This window comes from Cydia pomonella, unplaced genomic scaffold (assembly GCF_033807575.1).
Source record: "Cydia pomonella isolate Wapato2018A unplaced genomic scaffold, ilCydPomo1 PGA_scaffold_63, whole genome shotgun sequence".
Lineage (NCBI taxonomy): Eukaryota > Metazoa > Arthropoda > Insecta > Lepidoptera > Tortricidae > Cydia > Cydia pomonella.
This window is the reverse complement of record NW_026907896.1, coordinates 4,744-25,207: the sequence shown is the minus strand read 5'-3', so window position 1 is coordinate 25,207 and position 20,464 is coordinate 4,744. Positions and strand designations below refer to the sequence as shown.

Here is a 20,464-nt window from a genome sequence, read left to right as displayed (position 1 = left end):
GTGTCGAGCTTGGTACACACAATATATGTCAACAATGTATCCCATTTGTCGACTGGTTCCTTTAATATTTCCAAGGACTTTAGGTTTTTTATAAAAGTATCAATTAACCTACGTAACTGAAAAGCTGTATCTTTGTGTACTGCAAATACGTTAAATAAGGATTTAACGTGATTAGATATAAGCAAGCGTTTATTATTGTATCTGTCACACACAAGCTCCCATGCAATTTGGTAGTTCGATGCACTAAATTCGATTGATTTAATCACGAGCGATGCACTGCCTTCTAAGTAAGATCGTAAGTAATGAAACTTCGTAATATCGGATAAGCTAGTATCATTATGAATCATAGATTCATACATGTCACGAAACTCCAACCATTGACTGTACGTACCATCAAACTTACTAAGATTTATTTCAGGCAATTTTACCTTTGTGTGCTTCACATCCGTCACCTTCATATCGGCTGGTGATGATTTAGCATTACTGACAGCAGGTCCCTCCGCCTCGCTCAGCAGGAGCTGGGCGCGAGCGATGCTGCTGTAGTACGTTGCCTCGAAAGTGTTCCGCTGGTTGTATTGCTCGGCAGCGTCCTCATGGGCACATTCTATCTGTAATTGTACGTCATGGAAGTCATTAAACACTAATTCCAACCTCGAAATGCGCAGCTCGAGCTCAAATCTTTGATGAGGAGTTAATTTTTCTGGTAATTCACTCAAATAGGTATTGAAATTAGTTAACTGAGCCTTACAAGTACCACGACGTTTAATATTTTCTTTTAAAATGGCTTCAGTCATTTTTCACCTCCAAAACGACACTGCAATGCGAAACAATTAAAAGGAAACGAATGTAAACAACACTTACTCGTAATTAGTAATTTTAGGTTAAGATTATTTGCACTATATTCTTTGTACGTTCTAATTATCTTTGAACACTAGTTGTATTAATTGAAAATATATGTTATATTCTTGTTTTATGCACTAAAAGTTAGGATAACTGCACTTTGATTACAATTGGCAAGAAATTTAGTTAATTTAGTTGTTATTACGATATGCCAGCGACTTAGTACTCACGGCGTAAACATGTGATTTTTTACCGTTAGCTGCAACAAGATAACGATGTTTAAGTAGATATCTATAGTTGCACTTTATGAGGATTTATATTTAATGCACTGTTATGTACGTAAATAAGGTATGATTTACGTTGTAATCTAGTTTTTTAGTAATATTTGTGACACTAGTAATTTTGAAATGATACCTAAGTAGGCACTTATAAGAAAGGGAGTGGATTGGGAACTTAGCTGGTTTCTAGTAATCCTGGGCTTCTGGTTCCTTAAATCCGTCCATGTAGGCTTGTAGATCCCTTCTTGAAAGTATTTTTGGTGGACTTAGCTTGTTTCTTGCGGCGAACTCGACGTAACTTAGCTTGTAATTTCGAATAGTTAACTGCGCTGTGACAATGGCGGTGCACGGACACGTTGGCTGGACAGTTAATTCGTAGTTACTCGCTGGTTCTTTATTTGTAGGCTCGAAGACCAATGTTAAGGGGCTATCTTGAGTGCCTTAATATGAACTCCAATGTAGTTACTATGATTTTAATATTTAAAAATGTACAAAAATGTAACGGAGCCGAGCCATTGCCGCGGTGGCTAGTAAGTAACGTCCTCACTTCGTCTGCCCCCCGCTGGCACCTCACCCCGCGGTCGCCCTGCTGGAGTGGTACGCGACATACATATCTCAACACCACTAGGCGCCCACAACACAGTCTTCCAGGCGGAATGTATGGGCATCATAATGGCAGCACACGCAATCGTCTCAAGGAAAGTAGAGGACTACCCCATCCGCATACTCTCTGACAGTCGGTCAGTACTGCAAGCTCTGCAAAGTTATACTTTGACCTCAGGGCTAATCTACGAATGCCACAAGGCTCTGTCAGAGGTAAGCACCACCACCAGCGTAACTCTGCAGTGGATTAAGGGACACAGCAACTCGCGAGGGAACGATGCAGCCGACATATTGGCGAGAGGTGGCTCGGAACTGAGGGTGGCAGGACCGGAGCCAATCATACCTCTGCCTTATGCCTGGCTCCGGAACATGCTGAGACGCAACACCAAGGTAAAACACCAACAGTACTGGTCTAACCTAGGCACGTGCAGGCAGGCGAAGGAGGCCCTCCCGACAATCGACCCCGGTTTGTCGAGGAGGCTGAGACAGCTGAAGAGACCACAGCTCCGGCTTTTGACTGGGGCCATAACCGGCCACGCCCCACTAAACAAACACCTATTAACCCTACGTGTTACAGATAGCCCCCTCTGCAGAGCGTGCATGGAGGAGGAGGAGACAGCCGCCCACGTCATTCTTGAATGCCCAGGGGTGGCAGAATACCGGGCACAATACCTCGGTTCCCCGGGGTCTCTCCCAGAAGTCGTCGGCAACATCAAGGGTCTGCTAGGCTTCCTGGTAGAGTTGGGTTGGCAGGAGTAGTGCCGTCAACCCACCATCACGCAAAATAGGCGCGAATTGCGACGTCGAGTTGCGGAAACCCAGCCCGCGAATACGAATAACGAATAACGAAAATGGCTACTTTACACAATGGTCCATCATACTGGCCTACTAAGATGGACCAACAGCGTGTAGAGGGGGTAGTGGTGTCGGATGGATTATGGAGCCGCAAGATAGCGATGGGATGGCCACGGTGTCGGTTTTTCGTTCGAACTTCAAAGGTAGTGGTGCGGCTAGCAATGGTGCGTTTCATTTTATTTTATTTTTTATTTTATTTTAACAACAAAATTACACAGCATTACAGTATATACTAATGCACTGCGAAATTTAGGACAGAAAGTATATAAATGCATACACATCAGGTACAGAATACAATCTGGGACTAAGTAGGTCAATATTATTTTAAGTTATATATCCGTACACAAATGTACTCATTAAATTGTGTTATACATGAAAAATAGAATTACAAAACACAGGAGAACCTTAATAACTAACTGAGGACGGACGGTCATCCATTGCCTCACAATGGTTTTTGCATTGCTCACAAATTTGCCTCCAATTACTGGCAAAAAGATCGCAGTCTGGAGCCGACTGGAGAAGTGCGTTGATGTAGTGCAAAGCACGAACCAGTGGTGATTGCCTGGACGCCTTCGTGCGCGCTTTAGGAGCCGCAAGTAAGTCGCGATTACGAGGCCTAAAATTGAACTTTGCGACGGACAGAGAAGGGATGAGGAGGCGTACCAGCTGTGAGACCAGCTGAGGGCAGTCTGAATCTCCACGTAATATTCTGCACGTTTGCGATGCATCTACTCATGGCCTATTCCATAGTGCACGCTTTCACCTATTGCATGGCCATCTCGCTGTTCCAGCGTTGGCCCATCGTGTAGAGGAGCCATAACGAGCTGGTCAATTGCTAACCTGTTATACTTACTTGTGTATTTTTACATCCACAACCAGAGGCACAACATGCGACTTATGCGGCAAGAAGTGCCGTGCAGCGATAGGCCTGTATAGTCATAAGCAGAAATGCATTGGCCGTCTCAACCGTTCTTGACACTCCGTTGCAACTTGCAACAATCATCCGTCAGGGATGCAGTGGATTGCAGTGGCCATTGATTTTTACATGGAATTACTTTTACTATTTATACCCTTCCACCGCAAAAATAAAGATAACAAACCACCACAAAAAGACCAAAACTCGACTAGTGTATCGCCTCTCAACGAGACATCCTCAGGAGATGCTGGGGATGTTGATGATCCGACATGCGGCAGATCTCTGATAATTGGCTACTTGACTGTTTTTTGTAAATAATGTCAAACGATCTTGATTTTCCTGAGGATCAAATGTCTATATAGGACTCGTGGCATTTAAACAACACAAAGGTCGGAAATGAGAGTTAAAGTCTGACGCTCGCACTCGACGATTGAATCGCCTTTAACAAAATGATAAGGTGATGTGACGTCACATCATATAAGTCTGTCCTAAATGTATGGAAGATCAAGGAAATTGCCATTTTGACCCTGAAATATTGCGTTTATGTGTATAGTTCTCATACAATTAATTTTTAAATTAAATGTAAGGAATCGAATGGTACCATTTTCTTTTCTATTTTTGAAAGACAAAAAAAGATTATGATAATTCGGAGCCTTGTATTTTTTTATAATCTCAGTATATTTTTTTAAATTCCACTTTTTTATAATGGATGGCTCATTTTCTATCCATTTAACTAAATTTTGTAATAATATTCAACATGTGTCAAGTACCCAATTCTACCAATTCATACAGTTGAAATACTGTTCCATCACAAATATTTACTGTGGCCTTCGTGTCTAATATTAATTGCTCTGTAATTTGCAGTTGTCTCCGCTCAATACGGTGTCCATTTTCAATGATAATGACATTGCTTTGTGAGAAACCTGTATCAAGATGTACTAACATGTCGGCACTGACAACTGGTCTGGCCTAGTTGGTCACTACCCACTACCCGGCCGCAAGCCGGGTCACTACATTACGCTGCTTATGGAGCCGATGGTCCCGGGATGCGGCTACGTTACGCAAACAACCAGATTACGACTATTTTCCTCTATCATACCACAAAACAAAAATCCGAAATACCTCATACATTACACATAACATAACATACACCGAGAGCACTACAGGAAAACATGTCAAAAACTGGTTACCTACTCTAGACGATATTAAACTTCTTCGTAAGCATACAACCATCACTTTTCAACTAACACAAATCCTAACAGGCCATGGTTACAATAGAACATATCTGAAACGATTCCACAACCGACAAAGACGTTTGTCCATGCGACAATTCCACCAAACAAACCATCGAACGCTTGATTAAATACTGTCCAAGATACTCATATGCCAGATGCGTCCACGAGACAATCTTATTTTACATTGTTTACATGACTTCGAGCAGGTTCGATTCCCGGTTATGTATGAATGAGATAAAAAAAAAGATTGAATGTCATTATTATTAAATTTAAAATCGAAGCCATGTTTCCTAAGAACAAATGTGGCTATCTCTTATCGTTTCTGACTTCTCCATACTGACCGTTTTGGATTGATCTCTCTCTCTCTATGTAATCTGACTGATTACTATGATATACCTAAGTACATAAAATATCTGATGTGCTTTCTCACCTGAGCTATGTGTATAACTCATAATACAATAATAACTCATAATACAATAATAATACTTACAATTGTCCTACACTAACCGGGGCTTGTCCGTGGGTGCACTGCTATAGTGTGAACAGGGATAATCGTCGGTTGGTGTCACATTACTTTTAGAGTAAATTGTCTTATTACAAGGGGCCTCTACGTGTTGGCTTCGGCCCCACGCACGCCTTCCAAATGCCCGGGACCCCATGGTCCCGAGAATTTGTAAGAGACATACAAATAATAATAATAATAAAATACTTTATTGTGCACTACAAAGAAATATACATGTACAATGATTTTAATTGCTACTTGTTTTTATTACAGTTTCCAGTTTGGATCAGGCATGTTTGTCTGTCAAATAGTCCTCGACTCTGTAATAAGCCTTCAACATCAATGACTTTTTTTAACTAATTCTTAAGAGCTGGCAAGAGTAATCTTTACCAAATTGCAAGCATCGTCAGGTAACTTGTTATAAAATCGAATGCATTGCACAACGAATGATTTTAGTAGTTTGCGGATACGAAACTTTATATTTCACATCAGAATTTTGAGTGAAGGAGTCTAGATTCTTAACAACATAAATAATACTATCATAGATGTATTGGGAAGCTTCCGTTAAAATATTAATTTCCTTCAAATGTTCTCTTAATGATTCACGTGCTCTTAGCGCGATTATACAATCTTCCGTAACCACTTTGGTGATAAAATGTACTTTATTTACTAAAATATGACTTTATGCTTCTGTCTGTTTTCTGAGTTACAGGTTTCAGGCGACAGCTGACGGTCTTTCCACCGCTGAAGAGCCTGGATCTATTAATAGCAATAGTATAATGGCAAACTAACTAGTTTCGTTGCTATCATTTTTATGTACCATTTCAACTGCTTGCGTCATTCGGATATTGATAAATAATTAACTACCTATAAAACCGGTCATTGGCGAATCCGACTTAAGATCCCAGGATTCAATTACTTTAGAATGAAACTAAGCAAAAAATGGTTACTGTTTATATTATTATTTTCGTCTTGCTCATTAGTCGTTTCATTGTTCAGTCTTTGCTTATCAACCTTTGATAATGTCCAATGTATTTGTATAGAAGGTCTAGAAAGCTCATCCGCTCGTGCATCGGTCTGGAACCTAGGCGTAGTTCTGTGTTTATCTCCAAATATGGCAGTTTGTCCCGGGATACACGTGGCCATTGGACAGGAATTAACTTGGATGTTTTCGGTGTTGGATTTCTGAAATAAGGATATGAATTGTTTTCTACTAAATACAATTTGGACACTGATAAGCATTGTCAACATTTTCAGATAATTGCATCATAAATTATCCCTATTTGTGAACTACTTATTTCAAGTTGTTCAGGATTTACTATGTACCAAGAAAAACCTTATACAGTCACGTTCTAATTTTTGAAAATCATTATCAAGAGTGCACTTTCGGAATTATTATTCTTTGCTTTCTAAACTAAAACAAGGTCAAATACAATATTAAAATACCAAGGTAAGATCCCCAGTGCTCAGGACTGGTATTGAACTAGCTGTTCAAACAACTATATAAAGCTGCATAACCTAAACACCTGGAGTAGAAAATTTACAAAAATACAAAATGAAAAAATGCCGGACCAGTTTGTGAAATTTCAAAAATTGAATTATAGCCTATGTGTGTATTGCACCTTTATTTAAACTTATTGCTTTTGAGTCTCATAGAAGTCTCATCACTCAATTTTATTGTTGTTTATAATGACCTGGTATCATAATTTTAAGGTTATTCATAAAAATCAGCTGTTTAAATTTCAATTAAAAATATTACGTACCCATACTTAGCAAAATTAGTCCAAAGTTCAGTCATCCTGTCTACAATTAGCATATCTTCATCTCGCAACCGCTCCTTCATGTAAGAAATGTCATATAAATATCCCAGTTCATCTCCGTGAGAAGCTCCACCTTCTGTACAGGGTATATTCATGTAATCTTTGAAATAATTCCTTTCACCACAAAATGAAAACATATAAAAGTACATGTTTTCTACGCCACTTTCCAAATATTTTCTAACAGTTCTGAATATTGGACTGTGGAAAGTAAAATCGGCATGTATATTCATTTCTGTTCTCTTATCTAGACGTCGAACGTCATCACCATAATAAAACATCCGGACAATATCTTTTATTTCATTTGAAAGCTTACTTTCATTATTAAATTCAAAATGAGATTCTATTATCAAAGACACGAAGTCCGTATGCAAATCTAAGACACCATTTTTTATATATCTAGTTATGAACGAATAGCTTTCATCGTTAGTAATACCAATTAGGACATCGACATCTCTACGAGTAATTGTGTTCAAATCAGCAGGATATTTTGTTATATAGATATCAGCATTCTCGAATTGCTTTTCAACACACGGTCCAAAGAATACACCAGATTTCCATGTTGCAACAATAAGTTCCTGTGGCTCTACTTTGTTTAAAAACAATAAAGCATCATTTATATCATTCGTTGTATAATTCAATTCCATTGCTAATTTTAAAGGTGCATCTCGATCAGGATTTGAATCTTCGGTAATATCATGAGTCAACGAAACGCCACTTTGCAAAATCACTCTGTGATAAAGCTGCTCCTGTAGAAAGTTCTGATGGAAATCCACAGACATTGCACCAGCACTGTTCCCCGCTATAGTGATTTTAGAGTCGTCTCCGCCAAAATATCGTATATTTTCTTTAATCCAGCGTAGTGCTTGTACTTGATCTTTTAAACCCTGATTCCCTGGTACTTTGGAAGTGTTTAGACACATAAAACCGTAAGGGCCAAGGCGATAGTTGAAAGTAATGAAAATGACGTCATGTCTGACTATGAAACGTGGTCCATAGAATAGTGGTCGGTATAATGATTAATGACCTGGCATCCGTTCCGAGTTTCGCTAGATGCCTTCTTTATGCCGATGACTTGAAGTTGATCTATGGAGTACAAGGAATCTCAGATTGTGAATCTCTTCAAAAGGATCTTGACCAACTGCGCGAGTGGAGCGTAAAAAATAGACTATCCTTTAATGTCTCTAAATGTGCGGTTATAAGTTTTAGCAAGGCACGAAATCCACTTAACTACACATATATTTTGGGTTCAGACGCAATAGTTCGTGTTAGCTCCATCCGCGATCTCGGTGTCATTCTAGACTCTCGTCTCAATTTCCATGAGCACCTGAATGCATTGACCCGTAATTGTTACAAGAGGTTGGGATTTGTCATTCGAAATGCCAGGGATTTTACTGACTCAAGAACAATAAAACTGCTCTACAATGCCTTAGTGAGGAGTAAGCTTGAGACGGCCTCTGTCGTTTGGTGTCCCTACGAGACAACATATGTCTTACAACTGGAAAAAGTACAGAAAGTGTTCTTGCGCTTCCTATACAAAAAAATGTACGGGTATTACCCATTCCTTTATCCTACCAAGTTTTTGTTGGGAATGATGGGATTTAACTCCCTAGAGGTAAGACGCAGCTCAGCACTTCTCACTACAATCTGTAATATCTTACGCGGTGACTCTGACTGTGTCGAGTTAACAACACAAGTAGTGCGTCTGTTTGTCCCAACACCTTCTAGATTTGAGTTTCGGCCTCGTAATCGCTGTCTTTTATCTGTGCCGGGTTCCCGAACTGTGTCGCGCAGGAACGCTCCTTTTGTTCGAGCTTTACGCAGCTTGAATTCACTCCTCGCATCAGCGCCTGAATGTGATGTGTTTGCAAGTAGATGGATGTCAGTGCGTGATGAATGTCTGAGGTTCAGCGAGATGATGGATATTCGTCCCTCCTCTGTGTTATAAGTGTCACCTGTATTCTAATTAGTATTTTGATGTTTCATGTCAACTCTTTCCAATTATACATGTCTAGATTGTCTAGGTTCAATATGTAATTTCACAGTGCTTTAGTTTTAACTGTTATACTGTGTTAATTAAAATGAATAAATAAAATAAAAATAAAAAAAATAAATAGAGAAAACTGCGTGCAGATCCGATATAAAATTTTCCCCCAAAAATTTGGATCAGGACAGGCAAGGGATTATCAAAACTGGCACTATTCGGTACGTTAATGTTGACGTGAAGGCAGTCCAGTGTCCCAGCAAATATTTTTTTTCTTTGTTGAGGACACCTTGATGTATCGTCGACTGCTTCAAATATCCCTTCAATTTTGTGCGGAATAGGAGACTGAAATTTATAAAAAAATTTGGTGATCGTTTTTAATATTATTTATTTTTACATATAATTAGCAGAGGTTAATTGAAAATATAAATAGAAAAAAACAATACTACGTTAAATCACGATAATAACAATATAATTAATTGAAAATTATACAAATTGAAATAAATATCATAAGGACTTTCTTTTACAAATTGAAGTCCCACGTTAAGACAAGAAGGCTCGTGTTGTGGGTACTTAGACAATGATATACATAATATACAAATACGTAAATACATAGAAGTCCTCCTTGACTTAGGAACACATATCTGTGCTCATCACACAAATAAATGCCCTTATCGGGATTCAAACCTGAGATGGGTAGGAAAGGCGGCAGCGGCTGAAGCCTTAAAGCGCCGCAAATATGCCTATCTCTCAAACAACCACATATTTGAGGAGTTTGCGGTAGAAATCCTAGGGCCGTGGAGTAGTGAAGCCTATATCCTTTTCCGAAGTTTAAAATACATATACAGATACATGAGACTTCGGGTGACCTTAGGGCTGGCTCATTCCTAGGCCAAAGAAGAGGCATTGCCATCCAGCGACGGAATGTAGCCAGCCTCATGGGCACCCTTCCGCAGGGGACGGACCTGGAGGACTTTTCATAGTTGAGCATTTTGAGTTTATTTTGTTAGATTTAAATTATATTTTATTTTGTATTTTCTAACTTATAATAAGGTAATAAATTTTATGTTACGTAAAACAAAATCTGGGAAAAAGAAAGGGACGAATCGATATGATGTTAAGTTACAAGAAAGGAAAAGGTGGTGAAAAGAACTACAATTAAAAATAAAATACCTATGACAGAATGCACCTAAACGCCATTTCAATACTTACACCAAAAACGTTGTCCGGATCAACTTTCGCATACGGGATACCCAGGAACTTAGAGTAATTCCCATCCTGGGCCCGAAGCCCCCGATAGCTGCCTACTGGAGTATGCACTATGGGTCTGGATAACTCAAGATCCAATGGAATTTCTAAAAAATGCACAACGCTTAGTCACAGGATGTACACGCTATAAATCGACCAAGCTCGAAGCCCCATATCAGTTTTGGCAAAAATCCTTTCGTGTGTATTTCCGGCTGTTCTCTTCTACAGGTTTTTTTTTTTTTTATGGGGGATAGGCAGGCGTTTGACCATGATCACACCTGATGGTAAGTGTTGATGCGGTCTACGGTGGAGCACGCTTACCTATGATTTACTCTAGCCTTGAAGAGATTCAGATTGTACTCATACGGAAACACAGACTCGGGCAGGGCATTCCACTCCTTGGCAGTTCGCATAAGGAATGTTGAAGCGAAACGCTTCGTGCGTATTTGTGGAATACCTACCATGAAGCGATGCCGAAGTGCCGATTGTCTGGTAGTCCGATGGTGAAATGGGGACGGAGGAATAAGGTTGTGCAATTCCTCAGCACACTCTCCGAAATGTATCCTATAAAAGATCGTTAGGCTGGCAACCTTGCGACGATGCTCCAGACTTTGAAGTCGAGCATTCGTCAGATCGTCGTCATTAATAATTCTCTTGGCCCTCCTCTCGACTGACTCGAGCGTCTTGCGAGGTTGCGTTTTTAAACCAATCTCTCATTAAATTTTGTGGGTAAGATAAGTAATTATACCAAATTACAGCCGTTACAGCTAGTTAAATAAAAAAAATCAATCGATATTAAAATTCTTTGCGCGAGACTACGGCAAACAGTTGAACTAGTATTTTCCAATATCTGTTATCATTATCAACACGTGGTTGAGTAGGAGCACAAATAAAAATACCTCGTACTGAAGCCTGGGATATTTGCTGCGCAATTAGAAGATAGTATAAAAATACCGGATTAATAACCAGAATCTGAGGGAACATAGTGACCTGTTTTATTTTGAAAAAGAGTGTAAATAGACAATATTTCTTGCTTTGTTATATTTTCCCTTAGTCTGCCTCTGGGGACGGTCAGGCCACTGCGTTAACTGTCTGAGCGTGCTCTGAAATGCTCTTGGAATGTTTTTATGTTCAGTCATGGTAACCATCACGACATAACACTAACTTACTTTAATATGTAATTAATGCATGGATAAAAAAATACGACAGGCTATAAAATACATGGATTCATTATTGATAGGTTTAGGTGTTCGTGATTTTATTCGATTGAGCGAAAGTTGTTTAGTAAGGTTTGGAATCATAGAAGTTACAAAAAAAATCTCAAAATAATTTAAATTAAGTATTATTATTATTATTATTATTTAAACTTTATTGCACAAGTACAAGTATAACGTACAATAGGCGGACTTAATGCCTTGAGGCATTCTCTACCAGTCAACCACTGGGCCAAACAGAAATTTGCTAAGGTGGGTGCAGTGTGAAAAAAAATATTCCAAAATTAAATACTAAGTCTAATACTACTAAGCCAGTATACAAACTAATAGGTAATATATATAATACTTTTATAAACTACACAAATTATCATTATAAATACATATACAAATTAATTACATAATATACTATACAATATACATAAATATACTTCTGCATGTGTGCGGGGCAGGGGGGAAGAGGGGGGGGGGGGTCCCACTAGACAGTATCTAGCAGGTGCTTGTAGAGAATACGTTTGAAATTCAGCTTGTTTGCGGCTTGTCTAATCGTTAGAGGAAGCGCATTCCAAAGACGGATTGCTTGAACAGCGAAAGAAGACTTTAGGAAACCAGTATGGTGAGGGAGAACAGAGAGTTTAAGAGAACGGGCAGAGCGCAGCTCGCAGCCTGGGCGGGGGGTCATAAAGTTGAAGTTACATTTGAGATATTCTGGAGTGGAGGGCTCGAATAGGATAGAGAAAAGTGAGGAGAGTATTCGAAAGGAACGGCGCTGACGTATGGGAAGCCACTTGAGCTGGCGACGGTAGCTAGATATATGATCAAACTTTCGAATTCCAAAAATGAAGCGTATTCCATTGTTTACGAGTCGATCGAGTTTGTTGAGAGAATTTTGACACATGTTCGTTGTACACACATCAGCATAATCAATGAGCGGGAGGATGAGTGCTTGAACGAGCAATTTCTTTGTGCATACCGGAAGAAAATTTTTGAAACGGTAGAGTGTGCGTAAGGTACAAGTGACCTTCCGGCTCACTTCCGAAAGTTGCCCGTCCCATGAGAGATGCCTGTCAATGACTAAACCGAGGTCCTTCACTTGACTCGAAATAGGTATGACCGAGCCGTCAAAAATGATCGGTGCAACAGAAAGTGCATTCAACTTTAAGAGTTGCCATCGACTACCCAGAATGATGGCCTGGCACTTAGAAGGGTTGACAGAGATGCCAAAAGAACTAGACCAATCACTTATGTGATCCAGATCATCATTGATAGCCTCAATTGCGGAATTGACATCCGCTACCTCGGCTTGGGCGTATAATTGCAGATCGTCTGCATACAGGTGATGGTCGCATTTGAGTCCGTGTGTAATGAAATTAATAAACACCGAAAATAACAATGGAGAGAGAATACCACCTTGCGGTACTCCAGTGTTCAGATCACACCAATCAGACTGACACCTATCTCTACGGACAGCTTGGGAGCGACCGGATAGGTACGATTCAAACCATGCCATTGACTCTGATGAGAACCTGAGATGGGAAAGAGCAGCCAATAGAAGGTCATGGTCAACAACGTTAAAGGCATTCGAGAAGTCAATGAGAACAAGCGCTGTAACTTTCGAGGATTCCATGCCCTGTCTTATGTCCTCAGTGACTTTCAAAAGCGCGGTGGTCGTACTATGCCCCGCCCGAAACCCAGATTGACATGGAGACAACAGACGGTTGGAAAAGATAAATTTTGAAATTTGGTTATGTGCTGCAGCCTCTAGTATCTTGGACATGAATGGAAGAATAGATATAGGCCTGAAGTGACTTAGAGAGCTGGGGTTAGAAATTTTGGGTAGCGGGATAACATAGGCTTTACGCCAAGAAGATGGAAATTGTCCAGTATGAAAAGAGAAATTGATAATATGGGTTATTACAGGAAGAATACTTTCCAGAACGAAGAGAATCATAACGCGACCTATATCATCATGGCCTACCGCTTTGGACTTAATAGAGCTAATGATTTTACGTATATCCTCGGGTGTGATAGGGGCAAAAAGAAAAGGTGTAATGTTAGGAGATGGAAGGGAAGCAATAAGCGAAATAGTTTTAAATTTGATAACAGAGTTTAATGTTGTGGTATTCGAGAAATGGGCATTAAGACTATCTATGGAGAAAGTGGATGGATCGAAACTGTTCGTGGACTTTCCAACACCCAAAGACTTTAAAAACTTCCAAGTGTCCGTAAGAGATGCTGTCAAGATGTTGTCATGAATATATCGGCGTTTTGCAACCCTCACCATCTGGTTACATCGGTTCCGTGCAACCCTGAAGAGACGCCAGTTTTCGTCGCACCGATCACGCTTATATTTACGGAAGGCTCGATCCCTTCTCGTCATCGCCATTCGTACTCCGCTGGTAATCCATGGAGCTGGGGGCCGCCTCAAACGGACGTCGCGCGCCGGCGCATGAGCATCGAACAACTCTAGAAGGACTTTATTGCATGCGAGTACTTTATCTTCTACAGTTTGTGCATCAAAAGTCGGCGCCCAGTTAGCAGAAGCGGCATCCAGCTTTAACTTCTCGATATCCAGACGAGCATAGTTTCGAAGACGTACCACTGTAGGCTTCGGTTTGGGCACTTTGATTTTATAACTGGTGTAAATAAGATCATGGCGCGAAAACCCAGGAGCCAACATCTGCCCCGAATTTATGACATGCTCCGTAGAGGACGTAAGTATCAGATCCAACCAAGTATCAGGCGAGTCCGCGTTGCGGTGAGTAGCGTTGAGAGGTAATATGGAGAAGCCGCTCGCCTGTACAATGGATTTAAGGTTCAGTGACCTGGAGTGGTCCTTCAGAAGGTCGGTATTGAAATCACCCATGATTATGTGGTGTGTGTTCTCCGAGCCTATACTACAAAGAAGACTGTCTAAGGTGGAAAAGTAATATTTTTTGAATACCGTTTTATGCTCTATATAGGTAGTTCGCCCCGAACTGAAAACTCGCGGTTCGCGCCAAAAAGATACATCAATGGAATGCACCTACTTGTGTAAGTACCAATTACATCCAGACTATATCAGGCCCAACATCGGGCTCGAGCAACAATATTTTTCTGTTTCACCAAATATCAGCACATCGTTAGAGTCTGTACGGAAAGAGTACTGTTATCCAATTACACTCTACACTATACGGTTGAAGCAAAAAAAATTAAACAAATGGGAAAATATATAATATATTTAAATATATAATATATAGGAATATATTGAAATATATAGGAGCCAGGAACACTGGAATATCTATAAAAGGCATTTGCACGTCCGTTCGTATTAAAATATATGTTTCGGAAGACAACTTAAAACTACGACCAAATTATGACATTGAATTATATATGATAATCTTAACGCTGACCTTAAAGAGGATGCGGATATTGAGCGCGAGCGCAGAGCGTTGTCCGTCAGAGCGAATAGCAGCCTGTGGGCAGACTACACGTATAAACGGTACAATGCTCTGCGCGTTCAATATAATAACGCGTACAGGGTGCTGATGGGGTTGTCTAGATTCAGAAGCGCGGGTAGACTGCTTTTACACCACGATGCGCAAGCGAACCACATCCCTGGTGCGCAGAGTACGGGCCAGCTCCAACAGCATCCTGACCATGCTTGCGGACAGGGTTGATGGCCTATATTTAAATAACTGCTGCATGTCTCATGTGCGCAGGAATAAGTGAGTACCTAGGCGGATTTTCTTGAATCCGCTTATTTATTTATTTATAAGAAACTCAAATATAGTATATAGTTTGCTATAATTAAATACATATGTATATATTAACATTAGCATTAAGATAAAAATTGTCACTAACACATAATGATCCAAGTTGGTCGTGAATAAATAATTTATTATTATTAACCTACCCGCGAGTTCACTGACCGAGCGATCAGCCGTGATACGTGCCCAGGTATATACCTTCGGTACTATACATGTACATATATCACAATCCTTACTTTTCGTGTAGGGGAGTCACAGACGGACATGGCGAAACGTCAATACACTAGATATTTCTGCATCTCTACTTCGAGCAGGTTCGATTCCCGGTTATGTATGAATGAGATAAAAAAAAAGATTGAATGTCATTATTATTAAATTTAAAATCGAAGCCATGTTTCCTAAGAACAAATGTGGCTATCTCTTATCGTTTCTGACTTCTCCATACTGACCGTTTTGGATTGATCTCTCTCTCTCTATGTAATCTGACTGATTACTATGATATACCTAAGTACATAAAATATCTGATGTGCTTTCTCACCTGAGCTATGTGTATAACTCATAATACAATGATTTTAATTGCTACTTGTTTTTATTACAGTTTCCAGTTTGGATCAGGCATGTTTGTCTGTCAAATAGTCCTCGACTCTGTAATAAGCCTTCAACATCAATGACTTTTTTAACTAATTCTTAAGAGCTGGCAAGAGTAATCTTTACCAAATTGCAAGCATCGTCAGGTAACTTGTTATAAAATCGAATGCATTGCACAACGAATGATTTTTGTAGTTTGCGGATACGCAACTTTCTGATAGTAAGCTTATTTATATTTCACATCAGAATTCCTAGTGAAGGAATCTAAATTCTTAACAATATAAATAAATAATATTATCATATTATATTATCATAGATGTATTGGTAAGCTTAATGATTCACGTGCTCTTATCGTAAGCCGGCTGTAGCGCGATTATACAATCTTCCGTAACCACTTTGGTGATAAAATATACTTTATGTACTAAAATATGACTTTATGCTTCTGTATGTTTTCTGAGTTACAGCTTTCAGGCGACAGCTGACGGTCTTTCCACCGCTAAAGAGCCTGGATCTATTAATAGCGATAGTATAATGGCCAACTAAATATCATTTTTATATACCATTTCAACTCTTGCGTCATTCGGATATTGATAAATAATTAACTACCTATAAAACCGGTCATTTGTGAATCCAACTCAAGATCTCAGGATTCAATTACTTTACAATAAAACTAAGTAAAAAATGGTTACTGTTTATATTATTATTTTCGTCTTGCTCATTAGTTGTTTCATTGTTCAGTCATTGCTTATCCACCTTTGATAATGTCCAATGTCCTTGTACAGAAGGTCTAGAAAGCTCATCCGCTCGTGCATCGGTCTGGAACCTAGGCGTAGTTCTGTGTTTATCTCCAAATATGGCAGTTTGTCCCGGGATACACGTGGCCATTGGACAGGAATTAACTTGGATGTTTTCGGTGTTGGATTTCTGAAATAAGGATATGAATTATTTCTACTAAATAAATTTTGGACACGGATAAGCTTTGTCAACATTTTCAGATAATTGCATCATAAATTATCCCTATTTGTGCACTACTTATTTCAAGTTGTTCAGGATTTACTATGTACCAACAAAAACCTTACACAGTCACTTCCTAATTTTTGAAAATCATTATCAAGAGTGCACTTTCGGAATTATTATTCTTTGCTTTCTAAACTAAAACAAGGTCAAATTCAAAAAAAAAATTAAAGCTGCATAACCTAAACACCTGGAGTAGAAAATTTACAAGAATACAAAATGAAAAAATGCCCGACCAGTTTGTGAAATTTCAAAAATTGAATTATAGCCTATGTGTGTATTGCACCTTTATTTAAACTTATTGCTTTTGAGTCTCATAGAAGTCTCATCACTCAATTTTATTGTTGTTTACAATAACCTGGTATCATCATTTTTAAGGTTATTCATAAAAATCAGCTGTTTAAATTTGAATTAAAAATATTACGTACCCATACTTAGCAAAATTAGTCCAAAGTTCAGTCATCCTGTCTACAATTAGCATATCTTCATCTCGCAACCGCTCCTTCATGTAAGAAATGTCATATAAATATCCCAGTTCATCTCCGTGAGAAGCTCCACCTTCTGTACAGGGTATATTCATGTAATCTTTGAAATAATTCCTTTCACCACAAAATGAAAACATATAAAAGTACATGTTTTCTACGCCACTTTCCAAATATTTTCTAACAGTTCTGAATATTGGACTGTGGAAAGTAAAATCGGCATGTATATTCATTTCTGTTCTCTTATCTAGACGTCGAACGTCATCACCATAATAAAACATCCGGACAATATCTTTTATTTCATTTGAAAGCTTACTTGCATTATTAAATTCAAAATGAGATTCTATTATCAAAGACACGAAGTCCGTATGCAAATCTAAGACACCATTTTTTATATATCTAGTTATGAACGAATAGCTTTCATCGTTAGTAATACCAATTAGGACATCGACATCTCTACGAGTAATTGTGTTCAAATCAGCAGGATATTTTGTTATATAGATATCAGCATTCTCGAATTGCTTTTCAACACACGGTCCAAAGAATACACCAGATTTCCATGTTGCAACAATAAGTTCCTGTGGCTCTACTTTGTTTAAAAACAATAAAGCATCATTTATATCATTCGTTGTATAATTCAATTCCATTGCTAATTTTAAAGGTGCATCTCGATCAGGATTTGAATCTTCGGTAATATCATGAGTCAACGAAACGCCACTTTGCAAAATCACTCTGTGATAAAGCTGCTCCTGTAGAAAGTTCTGATGGAAATCCACAGACATTGCACCAGCACTGTTCCCCGCTATAGTGATTTTAGAGTCGTCTCCGCCAAAATATCGTATATTTTCTTTAATCCAACGCAGTGCTTGTACTTGATCTTTTAAACCCTGATTCCCTGGTACTTTGGAAGTGTTTAGACACATAAAACCGTAAGGGCCAAGGCGATAGTTGAAAGTAATGAAAATGACGTCATGTCTGACTATGAAACGTGGTCCATAGAGAAAACTGCGTGCAGATCCGATATAAAATTTTCCCCCAAAAATTTGGATCAGGACAGGCAAGGGATTATCAAAACTGGCACTATTCGGTACGTTAATGTTGACGTGAAGGCAGTCCAGTGTCCCAGCAAATATTTTTTTTCTTTGTTGAGGACACCTTGATGTATCGTCGACTGCTTCAAATATCCCTTCAATTTTGTGCGGAATAGGAGACTGAAATTTATAAAAAAATTTGGTGATCGTTTTTAATATTATTTATTTTTACATATAATTAGCAGAGGTTAATTGAAAATATAAATAGAAAAAAACAATACTACGTTAAATCACGATAATAACAATATAATTAATTGAAAATTATACAAATTGAAATAAATATCATAAGGACTTTCTTTTACAAATTGAAGTCCCACGTTAAGACAAGAAGGCTCGTGTTGTGGGTACTTAGACAATGATATACATAATATACAAATACGTAAATACATAGAAGTCATCCTTGACTTAGGAACACATATCTGTGCTCATCACACAAATAAATGCCCTTATCGGGATTCAAACCTGAGATGGGTAGGAAAGGCGGCAGCGGCTGAAGCCTTAAAGCGCCGCAAATATGCCTATCTCTCAAACAACCACATATTTGAGGAGTTTGCGGTAGAAATCCTAGGGCCGTGGAGTAGTGACGCCTATATCCTTTTCCGAAGTTTAAAATACATATACAGATACATGAGACTTCGGGTGACCTTAGGGCTGGCTCATTCCTAGGCCAAAGAAGAGGCATTGCCATCCAGCGACGGAATGTAGCCAGCCTCATGGGCACCCTTCCGCAGGGGACGGACCTGGAGGACTTTTCATAGTTGAGCATTTTGAGTTTATTTTGTTAGATTTAAGTTATTTAAATTATATTTTATTTTGTATTTTATTTTATTTTCTAACTTATAATAAGGTAATAAATTTTATGTTACGTAAAACAAAATCTGGGAAAAAGAAAGGGACGAATCGATATGAAGTTAAGTTACAAGAAAGGAAAAGGTGGTGAAAAGAACTACAATTAAAAATAAAATACCTATGACAGAATGCACCTAAACGCCATTTCAATACTTACACCAAAAACGTTGTCCGGATCAACTTTCGCATACGGGATACCCAGGAACTTAGAGTAATTCCCATCCTGGGCCCGAAGCCCCCGATAGCTGCCTACTGGAGTATGCACTATGGGTCTGGATAACTCAAGATCCAATGGAGTTTCTAAAAAATGCACAACGCTTAGTCACAGGATGTACACGCTATAAATCGACCAAGCTCGAAGCCCCATATCAGTTTTGGCAAAAATCCTTTCGTGTGTATTTCCGGCTGTTCTCTTCTACAGGTTTTTTTTTTTTATGGGGGATAGGCAGGCGTTTGACCATGATCACACCTGATGGTAAGTGTTGATGCGGTCTACGGTGGAGCACGCTTACCTATGAGATACCTATTTACTCTAGCCTTGAAGAGATTCAGATTGTACTCATACGGAAACACAGACTCGGGCAGGGCATTCCACTCCTTGGCAGTTCGCATAAGGAATGTTGAAGCGAAACGCTTCGTGCGTATTTGTGGAATACCTACCATGAAGCGATGCCGAAGTGCCGATTGTCTGGTAGTCCGATGGTGAAATGGGGACGGAGGAATAAGGTTGTGCAATTCCTCAGCACACTCTCCGAAATGTATCCTATAAAAGATCGTTAGGCTGGCAACCTTGCGACGATGCTCCAGACTTTGAAGTCGAGCATTCGTCAGATCGTCGTCATTAATAATTCTCTTGGCCCTCCTCTCGACTGACTCGAGCGTCTTGCGAGGTTGCGTTTTTAAACCAATCTCTCATTAAATTTTGTGGGTAAAATAAGTAATTATACCAAATTACAGCCGTTACAGCTAGTTATATAAAAAAAATCAATCGATATTAAAATTCTTTGCGCGAGACTACGGCAAACAGTTGAACTAGTATTTTCCAATATCTGTTATCATTATCAACACGTGGTTGAGTAGGAGCACAAATAAAAATACCTCGTACTGAAGCCTGGGATATTTGCTGCGCAATTAGAAGATAGTATAAAAATATCGGATTAATAACCAGAACCTGAGGGAACATAGTGACCTGTTTAACTTTG

At 39.1% G+C, this 20,464-nt stretch overlaps 2 protein-coding genes across 2 annotated transcripts; both read right to left on the bottom strand.

Annotated features, from left to right (window-relative positions):
* Positions 1-8,025: 8,025 nt before the first annotated feature.
* Positions 8,026-11,607, bottom strand: LOC133534164 (uncharacterized). Its single transcript, XM_061873247.1, has 4 exons — positions 11,178-11,607; positions 10,243-10,385; positions 9,174-9,375; positions 8,026-8,132 (listed from the first exon to the last, which is right to left on the bottom strand). The coding sequence occupies exons 1-4, from the start codon at positions 11,260-11,262 to the stop codon at positions 8,026-8,028; spliced, it is 537 nt and encodes a 178-aa protein (XP_061729231.1). The 5' UTR covers positions 11,263-11,607.
* A 4,928-nt stretch (positions 11,608-16,535) lies between these two features.
* Positions 16,536-19,579, bottom strand: LOC133534163 (cholinesterase 1-like; the record flags this gene model as incomplete). Its single annotated transcript, XM_061873246.1, has 3 exons — positions 16,536-16,750; positions 17,269-18,533; positions 19,420-19,579. Coding segments are annotated over 3 exons (1,615 nt in total), but the record flags the coding sequence as incomplete, so codon positions are not given.
* Between the last annotated feature and the right edge of the window lie 885 nt (positions 19,580-20,464).